At 43.1% G+C, this 15,131-nt stretch overlaps 1 protein-coding gene across 1 annotated transcript; it reads right to left on the minus strand.

Annotated features, from left to right (window-relative positions):
* Nucleotides 1-1,617: 1,617 nt before the first annotated feature.
* On the minus strand, nt 1,618-11,032 carry CMTM3 (CKLF-like MARVEL transmembrane domain containing 3; the record flags this gene model as incomplete). Its single annotated transcript, XM_010024190.1, has 5 exons — nt 1,618-1,646; nt 3,529-3,646; nt 4,925-5,020; nt 6,864-7,019; nt 10,992-11,032. Coding segments are annotated over 5 exons (440 nt in total), but the record flags the coding sequence as incomplete, so codon positions are not given.
* Nucleotides 11,033-15,131: the final 4,099 nt, after the last annotated feature.

Here is a 15,131-nt window from a genome sequence, read left to right on the forward strand (position 1 = left end):
TTGCTTCTATTCTGTAAATGAGATGTGGAGCTGCCCAACTGACAGCTCTTGTGTCTGACAGCACCTTCCCAGGCCCCTGCTTGCTGGTGGGTACCGGATTCTGCCCGTCAGCAGCCAGCTGCTAACAGGGAATTGAAACCCAAGTGGTGATATCATTCCGAAGGAAATCTGCCTTTATTGGTTTATCCCTGTTTTCAATTTACTCTTGTTAGTACCATCTGCTCTCATTTTAATTAGTTCTTCTGAAGGCCACCTGTTCTCATACTATATGAATTATTGAAAATGTATACAGGTTTCTTTGAAATAGACCCATCTGATGCCATACGTAGGAAGCACACCGTGCTTTTTCCAAGCAGGGTGTGGTGGACATGAATATTTCAAGATAGGTTGTGCTACCCATGAGAACACCTTCAGAAAATTCAAATGCAGAAGGCTCTTCCCCCAGAATACTACCCCAGTGACATAAATCATGTCTTTCTGGGGTGGGTGGGAAAAACCCAACCCACACGCCAAAAAAGGGGTCTGGGAAAATGAATTTCATTGCAGACATTCCTCAGTTTGGAGGTTGTTTTTTTGGCCTTTCACAGTGGGGAGGATGCATTGCCCTCCTGGGGCCCAGGTATCCTGAGTTTTACAGAAAGAGCTGTCTGTTTTGCAAACCCAGCAGACCAAGTCCAGCACTGCTCCCCCTGGGAGGACCGGCTTTTGCACCACAGAGCATGAGATCAGACAGTGGTTGCGATCTTGCACACAATATCTGCAGGCTTCAACAGGCAGCTGTTGGGTGGTATTTGACAAGCCTTCTTTACCCGTATGTGCAAACACATACAAGGGCTTCCACACAAATGGTAGAGATGAGGCTGGCAGGATGATGCCTCATCTGTTCTACCTTGTATCTATGGTGAAATTGTAGAAGATGGGATGTGACCCCATGCAAGCAGCTTAAAAAAATGATACTGAACATTTGGTGAGGCAGCTATGCTGTGGCAGTTACACTCTGAGCTTTGCTCTTGCTGCAGATTTCCAGTTGTCACTTTTTCTTGTCGCAGATAGGCAGTAGATACAAATGTATTGAAAGCAACCTGTTAGCTATAATCTATGCCTTCAGTGCTTGAGATAGTGGAATACTCAGACTTCAGATAAAGAAATACTGTTAGTTAATCAAGAAAAATACAAGTAAAGTAGAGGCATTCCGAGCCTCTCTTCTTTGGCACAGCAGTAAGTATAAAAGCTATAAGTGTTACAGATTTGGAATTAATAAAGCATATAAAAAGCTCCACTTAAATGATTAAAATATTATGATCCTGTTTACTCAGTACACTGTAGTGCTGAGGAAGGATGGACAATGGAGAATTGAGATGTATTATCTGGATACAGACCTCTGGGAGAGGTTGAACTACTGTAAAATGTGTAGTTCTGAAGGATTGTCTAATGGCATTGGGAATAGTCTCCTCTTCCACATCACTGCCCTGTTTGTGCTTTCATGATTCCATAAACAGTGAGGTGGAAAGAGAATACCAAGGCTGAAATAAGGGAGATATTTCAATTGGCAGTGCAGTCAGCAAAGGGGAAAGTGCCTGATGATCTTCCCTTCACACTTGGTTGCTGCTCAGTTCTTCAGTCTGAGTCGGAATTAGAGTCCTCATCTAAAATGTAAGACAAGAAACAATAGTGAAAATGAAAACTGCCCACCTCCATGTCAGCTTCAGCTCTTGCTGGGAGAGGTACACTACTCTTCAGCAGGCACCTACTTCAAGGATGTTGCATATTTAGGAAAAAGCTTGTAACATGACAGTTCTTACTAATATGATGGAGCTTTAAATGCACTTTAAATGGTGTTTCAAAGGACTTGACTTGAGAAATGCTGCTCAGAGGCACTTAGACCACTACGATGTATGTAACAGTTCAGATGGAAGAAGTTGCAGAGGTATTACTGCTAGTGTGACCACCAAGAGGAAGTCTGCTTAAGATATGCTTCCTGTACTAGAATGCTGATGGGGGTCATAGTTACGCACTGCCAGTTAAACGTATCTGAAAGCTTTAAGAAATCCCAATAGGCCCATAGAGGTACAACTTGCCCAAGCTCAAGACTCCACTTGCAAGGGAGCAAGGGACTTCTGCCCTCAGCAGTTGAGAGCCCCAGTGTGAACATGAGTTTGGTCCTGGAGGAGCAGTGCTGCAGCGCAAAGCTTTTCTTGCACAGTCAAATCTTCAACACAAAGCTGCATGACTGCATATTTGTAAGTTTACAGATTTGTCTCTTCATCTCCAGGGAAATTTGATCTAATCTTTAGCCTGAACTTGTACCCTTGTCGTCTGATTTTCTTCTGAGGTTTGTGGGGATGAACAGTTTTTAGTCTTGTCTTTTTCCTATGATGTGTTCCTTTAATTCATCATTTGTTTGTTTCTCTTTTTGGCCTAAAGCTTGCAAAACATTTAACAGTCTACTAAAATACCTAGAAAAGACTGTTAGCATTACTTTAGCCCTTCAAGGATTCTGTACACATCTGGGGTGTTTGTTTTTTGAGAGTTTTTGGTGGGGGGATGTTTTTTGGGGTGTGAGATGTTTTTTGTCTGTTTTTAGGTGTGGAGCAGTCTTTTTCATCTATGTGGGTGCAGTGAGTAGCATTGGAGCGTGATGCCTGAGCATTACTCAAGCCCTTCAAGGATTCTGTACACATTTGGGGTGTTTGTTTTTTGAGTTTTTGGTGGGGGGATGTATTTTGGGGTGTGAGATGGTTTTTGTGTGTTTTTAGGTGTGGAGCAGTCTTTTTCATCTATGTGGGTGCAGTGAGTAGCATTGGAGCGTGATGCCTGATTTGGACTCCTGGGTACTGCAAAATAGCTACCTGTGTCCTGACTTTACTTGAAATGGGTTTGAACTTCCAACAGTGGGTTCCTCTTTTTATCTTTGTCTGAGTGGATCTGTCTAATCTGAGGCAGACTGCACCTCCTGTATTAAAAAGAAATTCGGTAACAATGCTGTTAATTTTATGCTGTGTGGCCTTCAGATTTCAAGGCCATTTGCCCACAGATGGTTAAAGCTTGACCCTAAGTAAGAGGTAATCATGATAAAGAGGTGGTAAAAAGAAAGGGACATACAAAACTGTGGACTAATGGATGTTAAGTTATTAAAAAATATTTTTAAAGTTATCAAAGTTAAGTGAATTATTAAGTTATCAAAAAAAAGTAGACGTTTGTCTTTGAAGTAAGAGACTTTGGGAAGAAAACGGTCTGTTCTGCACGGTAATTTCTATAATGGGATTCAGGGCCTTCCAAAGTTAGATTCTTGAGAAACTTCACATTCCTGGCTTACTGGTTCTCTTTATAAATCACTGAAATTCCAGATGTATTTTAAGACTACGCAGCTTCATAATTCAGTATAGTTGTGGCATAACAAACCCAAGGTAGCCAAGAATAGAAACTGTTCTTACTGAGTGAGTGGTCTTGCTCCCCTGTGAAGGGTGAAATGGAGAAGAAAATCTCACTTTACATGCTCATATAACCAAAACAGGGAATTTTACCTACCCTCTGACTTGTGCCCTTCAGGGGAATCAGAACTGCCTTGCTTGAGAAAAGTAACCAGGTCATTGAAGGTTATGTAGAAATCAATGGCGTACACTATCGTGGCTATAAATCCAAACACCTAAAATGGCAAAATAATACTCTCTTTAACAACAGGTCATGTCCAAAACAAACCAAAATAAGCCTAACTGACACAACAATTCTTAGAGAAAACTGAGGCTTGACTTTTTTGGCCTGTGCCTTCCTAAAAAGACAGGGAAGGGAAATGCCTTGTGACCCACTGGCATCAATTAAATTACAGCTAATCTGAGCGCCTGAGTAGCAATGTCTGCCGTTGCTCTGTCAGATGCATCCTTAACTGTTCCCCAGGCTATACCCCTCCCTGGCTCTGGGTACATTTTGAGCATGAGCATCAGCACTGCCCTGTGCTGGGAGCTAACAGAGATCGTAGCCTACCCCTCCACCCTCGTAGGGCTTCTCTTTGCTACCAAGAAGTCACCTCAGTTTCTCTGGAAATAGTTTTTACTGGTTTTCAAGGAGACATGTCGATTGCAGAGTGAACTAGACCGAGATGAAATTATCCTGCAGTAACCTATTTAGTGTGAAAGAAGTGGCAGCATGGCAAGAATAGGCTGGCTTTCATTCTGAGAAGCTAGGGTAAATGCTGGGTGTGTTGCATCACATCTAAATGGAGTGACAAAGATTGAAACAAGGTCTTTGTTTCAAAATCATGTATGACTTGGGATGATTTGGTAAGGGCTGTGGGCTAACACTACTGGGTATTGTTCTTCCCTATCTTTTAAAATCATTATGCAAATTTTATTTATGTTGCATACATTATTGATGCTTAGAGTCAGGTTGCGGGTGGAGAGGCTGTATCTTATGTCTGAACACAAAATGCTGTTGATGAAGGCTCTCTCGGGGGCAGTCCATATACTGGAGTGTAAAATGACCCTGCTCTTGTTTCAACTCATCCAAGTAAAACGAAGCAGTAGAGGCAGGAGGCAGAAATTACTTAATTTAGGCTGTCCTTAGTAGTCACACGTTTGATTTATTTTTTCATTATTATTATTGTTATTATTCCCTCCATTCAAGGAACTTGATGTTCTTTGCAGCAACAGAAAAGTTTATCTTCCCTGTACAGCTGTGGAAATTAAAAAGCAGAATAGGTGCCTTCCATAAGCAGTACTGTTAACATGGAGCAGCACTGTCAGGATGAAAAAGCTATTCATTGATCCAAACCCTGATTTTTTTTCCCTGCTTTTGGCAAACCTAAATCTCAGTTAGTTAATTGAAGAAATGTCTGATACTTGAAATGGGGTCAAAATTGAATTGTTTCTGAAGTACGTCCATAGTCATTTCACAAAAATACTCAAGTGGAAAGCTCACATCTACTTACTCCTGCTGCTTTAGATGCTCCGTCGTTATACTTTGAGACAGCAGCAATTGAAATGGCAAAGTAAATAATGGCAGCAGTGACACACCGCAAGAAATCCTGTAAAATAGGCAATGTTGCATTCTCAGATTAGTCATGAATTCCAATGTAGAAGACCCTGTAAAAATGATTTCAGAAATGACCACTAAACCCCTCTGTTGTTGTGTCAGTGGACTTGCCTGATGCTGCAGCGTGACTGCAGACTGCTGTTTCGTAGCGGATGAATTGCTCATCTGGGAAATATTTTTAAATGAGAGATGACCAGAATCTTGGCATAAAGCTTCTGCTCTTACAGATGTTGGTATAAATCCTACTTTTACCAGGCTTATGACAGGCAGAGCTTTCTTCAGGCTGAGAAGGGCTAGCTTTACGTGAGGCTTAGCCTGGAGCACAGCAATGTCTGCTCTAGTGGAAGAATCATTTGAAATACCTTAAGAAGTCTCATCTTTAAGCAGAACTCCTGTGGTACCGGAGGCTCTGGAGGACCATACCAGTTCCCATGGGGAACTGCTGTGTGCCTGTTTCTGTATACAAGTAAGCCTGTCTGTAGGAACTGTAGTATTTAGGAACGAAATACTTTTAGCGTTTAAAACTATGATTTATACTTAGTATATACACTTGTAATTCCACAGGCTAGCCTGAAGTGAATGTACCTGTTGCTGTCACAGAAATACGTGCTTTTGTGGATGAGACTGCAGCTCGGCAGGGCAGGGGCCATGCCCTATAACACAGGCAGTGGTGTGCTGAGGAAACTGCGTCTCTGAACTGTGTATTAAGTAAGGAGCTGTAATTCCCAGGGCATGTGTAAATCATGTGAGCTGGAATACTGGTATCCTGACCTCTGTTCACAATTAGATCTTCTGCCTTTTCAGAAGGCAGATGGATAAGTAAGATACTGTCTCAGAACACAAATCTTACAAGAAACTCGACTCTTCTGGAGTCAGGACAAGGTCAGTTATCTACATTCTGCAGCTGGAGTATATTATGGTAATGGACATAATAAACACATAAGAGCTTTTTTTGGTCTTGGTTCTGGAATCAGAGGCATGTAAAAAACAGGAAAATGATGGGACTGAGATTACCAGCTGGAAACCATGCACAGTCATAGTCAAAGTCACTGCTATTGTCTTATCCACCAGTGGACTTGCTAATGTTATTTTTATACATTGAGAGCTCTAATTCAAATCTCACTGTGATGAACTATTGCTAGACTGTACCAAAAGAGAATCCAGATCGATTAGATTAGCATTCTTTTTTGATGTATTTGTGCTGCTACGCAAATGCTCCCTTTTGAATGCAGATTTGAAGCAACAGAGACATCCAGTGGCCAGGGAGCAGTAACCACCTGCAACTACAAACCTGGAAACTGCCCAAGGAATAGCCAGCCAGTGGTTTCCTTTGTGTGAATGACCATCTGCTGGCAAGAGTTGCAGGGCTTTCCCCTTAATGAAATAGCTGTCAGCTGATGTATGTGAGTATGACTGGATTGAGAGCACTTACCTGAGAATTTAAAACACTAGTAAAGTATATGCATTACTATGCAGCCTGTCCCGGCTTCCCCATTTGTAAGGGTGGCTATATGAAGGAGCCCTGAGCAGTGGTCAGACTTAGGCTGATGCTGCCTGCTTCTGAAAATCTAGCCCTAAGCCATTTGCCTGGAATAGGGCATAAATTCCATGCTTTAATAAAACCATGCTTTGTGTCAGCACCAAGAAAGCTATAGTATGTAATACAGCATAGTTTAAAGAGTGCTCTGGGTCCTTATGAATAGGAGGCAATGCAGACAAGTTTCTAATAAGAGCGAGAAGTTATTAACAGTCAGCCTAAATTCCTATATAGTCCCTTTTACTCATGTTACACTGTACAGTGAAATCTGTGTTTTTATATTGCACATTTCACTTACCATCAAAGGCCAGTAGAGTCCTTTAAACTTTTCATTAAGTTTGGAGGCATAGGCAAAAAAAAGAAACAGTGCCAGCAGAAACTCAAGGAGTGGTGCCGTCATGAAAGAGGTAGCTAGAGATGCAATATAGCAGATAAAGATGATAAATGACAGCACCTAGAGTAAAGAGAAAACTAGTTATTCGCTTGGAATAGCAGAGCCCCAGGCAGCTGCGCAGCTTTGAAGCAGTATTCTATCAGTGCTGCTGGTGATGGCATTATCTTGCTTCCTTTTTATTTTTTTTTCCCTTAGGCCAAATTGGTTTTCTTGTTTAGCATGGAATAAATCTAAAGTAATGGCATTTATTTCAATGCGTATGAAATTGACTTTCCGGAGCACGTGGTGGATTTGCACCTCTCCAAGTCAGTAATTTGCTCTGCATTGTGAACACTGCTGACAACATAATTCTGAAAATAGAGTGGGGCATTTGTGAAGCAAACAGAGTTTTAAGCTTTCAACTGTGACTGTTCTCATTTGAAACCCAAATCATTGCTCAGATAGCCCAAAGTAACTCAGCACTCATAATCTTCTTAGAGTTGAAAGAAAAAAGTCTGCTGTTGATGGATAGAAAAGAGCTGAGAAGTAATTATTCTGTGATTTCTGGAAGTTTCGGGTTCTAGTCTTCCAGTGTAGACAGCTGGTTTAGAGACTAATTGGATAGATAAATCCCATACATTTGTTTTATCTCTATGATGTTTCCTAAATCTACACATATAACAAAAAATAGCATTTTTTTCCCAGTTTAAAGATCTTTAGAGTATAGCTTATAGCTTAAACCAGAAAGTTTTACACTGGGAAAATGGCTAAAGAAAATGCATTTTCACCTAAACCACAGCACTGAAGTGCTTCTGGACTTACAGCTACTGTAAGTGAAAGTACTTGTGAAAGTGGGAGGTGAGAAAACCATGGAGAAACTTAATAACATTTTCAAATGATACGCTGTGAGTTGGTTACCTCTGGGAAGAGGCTCCAGCCCTGCTGCTCTACTGCCTTGTGTGGGAACAGCTTGCTGTTTTCTTCAAATTAGTTCAAATAATAATACTAATAAACCATAGCTAGCATGCTGAATAAAACACCTCCTGCAAGTGTGAGTATTATGTGCTAGTTTACACCTGAGCTGCTCTGTTCAGCCTTTCTTCTTGGAGACAAATCTCTGCCTAAGCAATGCTCAGAGATGTTTTTGGTCAACATAGCAGTAGGTGTTGTTTGAGCATTTGATTACAAGGAATTTCTGAACTTTTAAATTCTGAACTGGGACACTGACATTCTCACTCATATAATACTGAAAAGAGATGTGTTGTTTTCCCCCAGATGGCGTGGCTGAAGGCAGACATGGCTTCTTGAAAAGCACAAATGTTTGCACTATGAAGATCAATGCATATGCCTCATTCAGTGTCAGATCTATGGATTTCTTCGCAAGGCAAGTCTGATAGCTGAGATGTATAGACAGAGAAGTATGCAGGGACAAACAGCAGCAGGGAGGAGACACCTTCAGGATAGGTCCCACCTATCCACCCCCTTTCAGTAGCTGAACGTTAGACCTGAACTGAACTTCGTAGATCACTTATGAAAGGATTAAATGCAGTGTTAAATAATACATCATACTACAGCAGTGATGGGAGGTAGAGAGGCAAGTTTCAGATATGTAAGTTGATGACGCAGAGGGAGATCACTTTGATCTTGATTCTGTTTGATACAGTAACTCCTGCGCTCTGCCTGCCTTTATACAGAGAAGAAGTTTTCCTGTCAAAAGCCTTAACTATTAGGTGAAACAAAGAGCCTTTGTGTTCTCTTAAGATCAGCCTTACGGTAGTTTGTGCAACTTAAGGTTCCTCCTGTCTTCCCCTAACCCCGATGGCCCTGGGCAGGTCTCTGTGGTTTGAAATGCAGTGCAGTGCCTGAGACCCTGCTGTTAATGCGGTTCAGGATGCAACAGGAACTTGTTTTGTGACAAGAGCACACCGAGGGGCTCCTGCTCTGATGTGCTGGTGGGATTCCTCCTTTGGTGCAAGAGTTGAAGAGACAAAAAGAGAAGAGACATTGCTGAAGAGACGAAAGCATCAGTCTCAGCATTCCAGCTTTCTAATTTGGTCTGATCCAGAAAACCTGGCCTCTGGGGAAATACTGATGGTCCATTAAAAAATCCAGTTAACAGGCCAGTTACTTGCTTAAACAAACCCCTCAGTTACTGGTAGGATCACAGCAGTCTCCTGCTGCCCGCTTCTCAGCCCTGATGAACAGTACCTGTACCCCTGCTATCACCACCACGAGTGGTGGGCTCAAGTCCAGCCCATCACAGCTCTCTGCTCCTCACTCTACTTATCATCATGCTGCTGTTGCGCACAGGAAGTGCACATCAAAGCCACATTAAAAAAAAAACTCAACTCCCTTGATTTGCAAGAAGTCCCTTGATTTCAATGGATTCCTGATGATAACAGTAAAAGGGAAAGAATCTGACACAAAGTGTGATTACTGCTTTCTCATTTTGGAGACATTCAGAGACCGAAAAGGCCCAAGGAAGATTTTGTGAAATACACACCTATAGAACAGTGGACTGGATTTTGAAAATGAAGGTTAAGAGGTGGTATTTTAGATGCTACAGCTTTCATCGAGGCAAGGCTGGAAGGGCAGGCAGGCATTAGAAAGAGCAAAAGAAACAGGAAGAAGGAGGTGCCCGATGGCTCTGTCACTACCGCGTAGGGCTTGTTCTTGGTTTGTTTACTTTCTGTCTGCCTGGTGGCAGTGTCACAGCCCTGATGTGGATTTTGACGCCACATCTGCTAGGTAACCTGGAGACAGGCCTGTGTAATACAAGAACCCCAAAGTTGCTGGTTTTTGACAATGTTTCTCATTTCTTCAATTAGAGCTCATTTCCCCTTCTGGTAAGTGGAGCGCATGGATGCCCTGAGCAATAGTGGATATTACCTATTACTGCCTTTCCTGAATTACAGAAGTGAGTAGGTATCTTATCTTGTCTGACCATTTAATTGCAGTGCCACTAACTGCAGCACTTGATGTCATCTAAAAATTTAGTAATTTAAAAAATACACCTCTCCCCCTACAATGCACTGATCTGCCAGTCTGTACCCAGAACTAATGAGCACCTACTTACTTTTCAGACTTCAAGTCTTTCAGACAAACATCTGTCAAACTAAAACTTGCTCAAAACTGACAAACTCTAAAGCAACATCCAGAATATAGCTTGACCTTTCTAAAGATGATCAAAGCACATCAAACTTGTTCTGCACCTTTTTACTGCAGCTGCATGTTTAAAAATTATTCCAGAGAAGGACAAGCAACGGGATCTTGTAATTTTTACATAGCTCTGTGTCTGTGCTAAAAAACAAAACCAAACCAAAACCCAACAGCTAGAGAGGAAGTTTGTGAGGCTCAATGCATTTGCAAGTTAATTTCTAGCACCTTCAGACTCAGAAAGCACTCCTGCTTCTGGGACTACAAAAACGTAGTGTTTTATCAGTTTTTCCCACTTGCATATACTCAGGGGAGGTCTTTCTCCCTTGGGATTACATCCTCAGCATTGATAGCAGCTAGGAGTCCAAGTTGTTCCTGTGCTGTTTTTGAAAGTTAAGCGTGATTGCCAGCTTCACTGTGGAGTAATCTGCGGACGCAGAAAGCTCTAGCGGAGTGAAGCACAGAACCCTTTTTTGTGTGTGAATTTGACAAGGGCTGGTCCTGGAGGAGCTGTGCGTAGCCAGCTTCCACAACAGCACACTGGTGATCTATACCTCTGACAATGGCATTTCCTTCCCCTGAGGCAGGACCAACCTCTACTGGTCAGGCATGGCCGAGTTCCCGCTACTCTCCTCCCCGGAGCGCTGGGGACAGGTCAGCCAGGCCTTCGCCAGCCTCCTGGATCTGACACCGACCGTTCTGGACTGGTTCTCCATCCCCTGCCCTTCTTACAGCATCTTTGGCACGAAGCGGGTGCAGCTCACTGGGAAGTCTCTCCTGCCAGCACTGGAGTCAGAGCAGTCCTGGGACACCACCTTCAGCAGCCAGAGCCACCACGAGGTGACCATGTACTACCCCATGTGAACCATCCAGCACCAACAGTTCTGCCTCATTCACAACCTCAACTACAAGACGCCCTTTCCCATCAACCAGGACTTCTATGTCTCACCCACTTTCCAAGGATCCTTTCATAGTCTGGCAGTGGTAAGATTATAGAAAATCCTGGCAAAAAAAGAAAAAAAGAAAAAAGCCTGATTTGTTCACTAAGCATCTTTTTTTGTGTGTGTGTGGGAATGGGAATGTACATAAAAAAGAACGAACTATTAAATGTTACTTTTTCTTTTTTAAAGAAGAAAGGAACTTCTTTGGTATTGAGTTTCAAAAAGAAATTTTCTCCCACATAATTATTACTTAATATTGTGTTGCTGGGCTTCTTCAACTGGCCAGGCATTATGAAGTTATACTTCATCATATAACTAGCTTGCACTGGAAGGTATAAAAAATAATGAGTTACAGTGGTTAGAGAGCACTGGGCTCCTTAAGGGCGGGAGGACTGATGAAGTGCTGAGATCAGGGTTGAGAGAGAAGGCGTTAGCTCTGTGCAGGGAGAACAGAGCCACTGCAGCCCCCGGGGGACAACACGGATGCTGGGAAGCAGCTGACATCACTGCACGCGACTACACACGCCCCACTGCCCTCCGCTCGCTGCTCTGCACCATCAAATGCATCAAGTGCTCCTCATGTGCCCTCCACAGAAAAGAACAGGTTTCTTAACAGTTTTAAAAGCAGCTTGTGGTGATCTCTTTTGGGCAAAAGTGCATTTTGTTATTGCTTATTGTCAGAGAGAGAAAGTAGGTCACAGACTGGTTTCAGCTGGAGGAGACCATAAAGCTCATCCAATTCTAACCCCCTACCATGGGCAGGGACACCTTCCACTAGACCAGGTTGCTCCAAGCCCCTGTGTCCAACCTGGCCTTGAACACTGCCAGGGATGAGGCAGCCACAGCTTCTCTGGGCACCCTGTGCCAGCACCTCAGCACCCTCACAGGGAAGAACTTCTGCCTAGGATCTAATCTAAATCTCCCCTCTGTCAGCTTCAAGCCATTGCCCTTGTCCTATCCCTACATGCCCCTCTCCAGCTTTCTCGCAGGCCCCCTTTAGGCACTGAAAGCTGCTCTAAGGCAGAAAAAGTCCAACTCAGCCCGTCTCCATAGAAGAGGTGCTCACTCAGTGGTCTCTGCTATTTCACTTCTCTGTTGTAGTTGTCACGGAGGTGAAGTGCTTGGTTTCCCCAGAGTTGGCTGCAAAATTTGCCTTCTGGCTACAAACCCAGTCAAAGGCATAGGGGTTGTCTTCAAAGGAAGCTTTATGCAGAGCACCTGGAAGTTTCAGTTATGAAGGTCAGTCCAGAGGAGACTGAAGAGATAGAAGAGAGACAGGAAAAGAGAAGAAAAACAGGCACAATGATTTCTACATTCTTCGTGTGACCACAAAGGTGGCACAAAATTATTCAGGACAAGCTTACATAGTCATACCACACTTCTATTAAAAAAATACATAGTGCCACTGTGTACTGGCTTCAGGGGACTAAGGAGATGACAATAACAGCAGTCGCCAGTACAAACACAGAAGCTTGACTGAAACAGCTGGGGTGAGCAGCAGAATGCATAAATGTGGATCTTGCCTGGACAAGCTCTGGTGGCAGGTATGAGAGTGGCTGTTAAATGGTTCCAACACGGGACAGAAGGAACTGAAAAATGCATCTCTTAAGGAGGGAAAAGAGCATGGATGAGATGCTGACCTTCAAGACAGCAACTTGAGTATTCAGAAAAAATAAGTAGCTTAAGAGGAATGTTAAAATATATGGAAGAAATAATGGTATGGGGAGAGGACAGAAAGGGAAAAAAACCAACGTGGGAGATTAAAAATGGTGATTAGAAAGCGGAGGTGCAAGACAGTGAGCATAAATAGGCTCAGGAGAGACAGCAAAGCTTATACATGCATTTGATGTTACTGCTTTGTGGCTGTGCAGCTATCCTAGGTGGAATGAAAAATTAATGAGGCAGGAAGATGAGAAGGAAAAGGAACAGAGGGATGGGGGGAACTTCCTTCTCTGAATAAAATTTGAGATTCTAATTAAGCTTCTTGCTTTAATCGGCTTCATCACCAGCCTAACTTGTTCTAGAGGAAGCACCAGAAGGCCCAGACCTGATAGCCTCCACAGCAGTTTGCATGCCGGCATGAAAATTGCACCTGAACATTGTGAAGATCCATACTCACTTCATGTGAAAATGTATGAAAATGTTACTTTTAAAAGCAAGTGGCTGTAGCAGTTTCCTTCAATCTGAACAAAACAATCCTCGCTGGCCGAGGGAATTTGCTGAAGCTGACTTCTGTTCCCTTTCTGCCATAGACAGAAAAGCAGAAGTGTAACCATCTACCCCAGTCAAGACACGTCTGCAAGTCGCTGCTTTGCTTCAGTGGTAATATATTTTTCAGTATGTGGCAGTTTGTGTTTTGAATGTTGAAAAAGCTGACTTGGCATTTCCTGCAGGAGAACAGAAAGCCTCTGATCTACCTGCAGACATGCCAGTATTTGCATGACTTTAAACACAGAGAAATAAAGCGCATCCCTTGGGACTTGCCAAGCTGCCGAATAATAATAATGTGACAGAAGTATTTGGTAACAATAATGACAGCCCCGTTTTCTTTCTAAACAAAAGACACTATTCAAAATCTGTATCCCATGAATTATTGTTTACATATGTTTATGCAGAACCCAACCCCAGCCCATATTAGTGCTGTGTCAAAGAGGGAAAAATCACACATTCGAGAGGAGAAATACAAAGCTAAAGATGAAACACAGATATAAACTGTGATAGATTTAACTTGGACTCATCTTCAGCTATTTGGCACTGCATTTCTCTAATTGTACACAGACTGGATTTGTTCTGGGGCCTGTGTTGCCTTCAAGGATTTCTTCTGGTAAAGCTGAGACAACAGGAGAGAAACTACTGCTGCCTCCCCTCTGCCAGGAAACAACACCCTCGGCATGTGGGCTAGCCCACAAAGAGCCACAGACAGCTTTGCAGCAGCCTCGCCAGATAGGATTTTAGCGCTGCATCCAGCCAGCCAAACCCGCAGGAAGCCCGAGTGGTCTTACACAGGATAAGCCCCTGTTTTGTCAAGACAGAGCAGTTTTTATTACTCCAAGGAGGCATAATCAGTACTTCTCTATGACAACAAAAGGGTGAGTCTGATCCCATGACCAAAACAGTATCCTCAAATATGTCATCATTTAGAGATGTTAAAAAGCCAGCCTGCCTGAAAGTCATCATCTACAGGCTGTAAGCTTCTATAGGGAATTCCAGAATATATTATAGTTCATAACAAAAATGAGTGCCAAAGGAGGAAAGATAGTTGGTTTGGTATCTTCTAAATGTGTTTTTGCAAACTGCAGATGCTTTATGAGTGATGGGGGCACATGGAGTTCTTACAGCACTTATGCTGGAGCTGGTGCAGCCTGTGGCCTCTGCTCCTCAGCCCGAGGTCTATGTTCCCCACTGCAGAAGTCATCCTCATCTCCTGGATGAATGGGTTTTCTTCTCAAAGCCAGCCTTGCACCTCCTGGCTGTTTCCAACAGCTTCAGAAACTCTCAGAGCTAGTAACGGAGCCAGATGGCACTGCCTCCTTCTGTCCATATACCTTCCCTTTCTCCTGCCTGAATTTCCTCGTTTCGTTCTCTGAGCCAGCACAGTGGACAGTCGGAGACACCTTACACATCTAAACAGTGCTCCACGTACCTGACTATTAGTTTGAGCTGTCCTGATATGTGACTACTTGCTGTCAAAAACTTACAGACAACTTAAGTGTTTCTCATTATTTCTAGTATAAATGATGTTGAAGGTCTAACTTCAATTGACTAACATCCTCTTAAAATGTAACTTTTGATTGTGAAATACCCACTGCCCATGGGGGTAATTTTCCTTAAAAAACACCAGTACCTTAAGGGGGGCTGCAAGAAATCTGGAGAGGGGCTTCTTACAAAGGCCTGTAGTGACAGGACAAGGGGGGTGGGCTTTTAAACTGTCAGAGAGGAGATTTAGATTAGACATTAGGAAGAAGTTCTTCCCTGTGAAGGTGCTGAGGTGCTGGCACAGGGTGGCCAGAGAAGCTGTGGCTGCCCCATCCCTGGCAGTGTTCAAGGCCAGGTTGGACACAGGGGCTTGGAGCAACCTGCTCTAGTGGAAGGTGTC

The sequence above is a fragment of the Nestor notabilis genome, unplaced genomic scaffold (genome assembly GCF_000696875.1).
Source record: "Nestor notabilis isolate BGI_N333 unplaced genomic scaffold, ASM69687v1 scaffold23911, whole genome shotgun sequence".
In the NCBI taxonomy this organism is placed as follows: domain Eukaryota; kingdom Metazoa; phylum Chordata; class Aves; order Psittaciformes; family Psittacidae; genus Nestor; species Nestor notabilis.